The following is a 2,812-nucleotide window of genomic DNA, read 5'->3' on the forward strand; positions in this document are numbered from 1 at the left end:
CAAGTTTGGGGTAAGATGTATATAAGTAAGCAAGCACGTAAGTAAGCAAATAAATACATTTACATTTTACACTCACATTTAATTATTTAGCAGACACTTTTATTCAAAGCAACTTACAAATCAGGACAATAGAAGCAATCAAACAAACAAAAGAGCAACCATTTATAAGTGATGTGACAAGTCCCAGTTAGTCTAATGCAGTACACGCATAAATAAATAAATGCTGTTCATTGAATTTTTTATTCAAATAATCTCTACAAACATGTATCGCAGTTGCTATTACTATTATTATTAAGCAGCAAAAACAGTTTCCAACATCGATAAGAAGAACCATTGCCAATAGTTATACTAATTTAGTATATACTATTTATAGTTATAGTATATATACTATATTAGCACTAATTATAACTGAGTAGCAAACCATATTTGCTTTATTTTATAAATAAAAATCTTAATTATTCCAAACCATTAACCAGTAGTACTTACACAAACATATTTACTTTTAGAATGCAGCTGCTTATTTAAACAGTAGGCAGCTCACTACACCAGAGGACAACTACTCAGGGCATTTGCCATTTTTCTCCACCAGGTGGCGATAAGCCACCATTGATAAAATGTGCTCATTTAGAGACAAGAAAGAGAGGCTGATGTGTGTACTGCTTCCTCTAATGTTGAGAGCACACACACAATCACACAGAGAGAGAGAGAGAGGGAGAGAGATGTATTCGTGTGTAATAATGTCACCCGTTGCTCCCGGACATTAAACGGCTCTAGTGGTTTCTGTACGTGGATATGTCTTTAGCTAACAAGAAATGGCTCTTTCCTTGAGATTCAACCCTTAGGCTTTTGGATAGTCATTCAAAGCATCTAATTCTCTCATGAATGAGCGAATAAGAGCTGTTTGAGGCTATCATGACTGAAGGATAACCGGAGTAACTGGAAGCACATAAACACCTCCAGGGGTTCAGATAACAGAACACATGAGAAAAACCACAGCGAAAACACTAAATGTTCAACACAATGAGTGCATGAAACACAATCACTACATAACACTGCATAGGAACTGCTCAACAACTATACATTTAAACTAGTGCTGTCAAACGAATAATCGCATCCAAAATAAAAGTTTTTTGTTTTACATATTATGTGTGTGTACTGTGTTTATTTATTATGTATATATAAATACACACACATACAGTATATATTTTGAAAATATTTACATGTATATACATTTATGTATTTATATTATTATATTTTGTATTATATATATATATATTTAATATATAACATAACATATTTTTCTTAAATATATACATGCATGTGTTTGTATTTATATATACATAATAAATATACAGAGTAAACACTCATATTATGTAAACAAATACTTTTATGTTGAATGTGATTAATCGCGATTAATCGTTTGACAGCACTAATTTAATCGAATATTTGAAGCATTTGAAGCAATCTAAATTATATTAGATTTATTATTAATTACGAATCCAATTCAGATTATATTTTACTATATGAGTAGTACATTATCATACATTATTGTGCAGCTCAATTAACTTTCTTGTTTAAAAATGTTTAATTGTTTGTAAATGTAAAACAAACCAAAATAAAAAAAAAAAGATTTTATTTTACATAGCTATTTTTTGTTTGTATGTACAGCAAATATGTATATATGGGGAATAAATAATTTTGATTACAAGAGTCAGAAGTATTTAATGTAATATATGCTTTCAGATGTGTGTTACTGTCAGGCAGCAGATGCATGCTGTGTGTGATGAACACTTACATGCTTCATCCGTGGCTCTAAAGCGAAACCTTTGGGACTTGAGCGAGCAGCCAGGTGTTTGAGGATGTGCTTACAGGCCACAGACTTCCCAGAACCACTCTCTCCACTAGACAGAGAGACAAACAAAGCCAGAGAAAATAAAGGTGTGGATCTCAGTTTAATTAAAAAAAAATGCATATGTTAAAGACAGCACAACATATATTAACATTAGAGGTCGACCTATAGTGGATTTTGCCGATACCGATAGCTAGGTTGGACCACACTGGCCGATACCGATTAATTAACCGATAGTTTTAAAATTGATACTTAACAAAAATTAAAATAGTGCTTTATTAACAAAAACAGTACTGAACCATACTAGTAGTAGTAGTAAAAAAAATTATAATAATAGTAATAGTAAATGTTGAAATTAACACACTCTAACAAGGAACAATACTTACACAGCTTTCATTAATCTTAATGCAACAAATTAACTCTTATTTTAAAGTGTTACCATTTCATTTCAACTGTCATGCTTAAAGATGCACATCTTTAAATATATACACAAAGGCTATAGCATTAAAATTATATACATATGGATATTGTATGTATACTCTCACACTTTAACTGCTTCTATTCTTGAACACTTGATGATTATCTAATCAAAATAAAAGTGCAACGTTGAGTCTAGAACTCACCGGTATCACACACACTCCGGACGCGTCGTGTTCAACTCAAGCAGCGGTCTAAAACAGTTTATTTAGTCACCAAACGGACACAAGTTTACTTCAAGAATGAACAATTTGGCATAGATGAGTTTGAAGTTCGGTGTTTAAAAAACGGAGCAAACGGAAAGAGAAAGCGCGACCTATATTATAGCTCTATAAATGAAGCACACAGACTTTATTAGAGCCACAGAAAGACAAACGTTTTGCTGAAAATGCACAATACACAATTCATTATGTACATTAACAACGATTCGGGACCAATATAATGTAATTTAAAGGAAAACTATGTGAATGGCGCTCTGTGGCGCGG

At 32.1% G+C, this 2,812-nt stretch overlaps 1 protein-coding gene across 1 annotated transcript in view; it reads right to left on the bottom strand.

Moving 5' to 3' along the window:
* The window catches only part of LOC107688718 (unconventional myosin-XVI-like), a 218,296-nt gene that overhangs the window by 113,176 nt on the left and 102,308 nt on the right, over nucleotides 1-2,812 (bottom strand). The window contains exon 13 of the mRNA XM_016486454.1: nucleotides 1,796-1,901. Within this exon, the coding sequence (XP_016341940.1) occupies nucleotides 1,796-1,901 (106 nt within the window). The remainder of the gene's footprint in view (nucleotides 1-1,795; nucleotides 1,902-2,812) is intronic.

Source organism: Sinocyclocheilus anshuiensis, unplaced genomic scaffold, assembly GCF_001515605.1.
Source record: "Sinocyclocheilus anshuiensis isolate Anshui unplaced genomic scaffold, SAMN03320099.WGS_v1.1 scaffold9, whole genome shotgun sequence".
NCBI classification, from domain to species: domain Eukaryota; kingdom Metazoa; phylum Chordata; class Actinopteri; order Cypriniformes; family Cyprinidae; genus Sinocyclocheilus; species Sinocyclocheilus anshuiensis.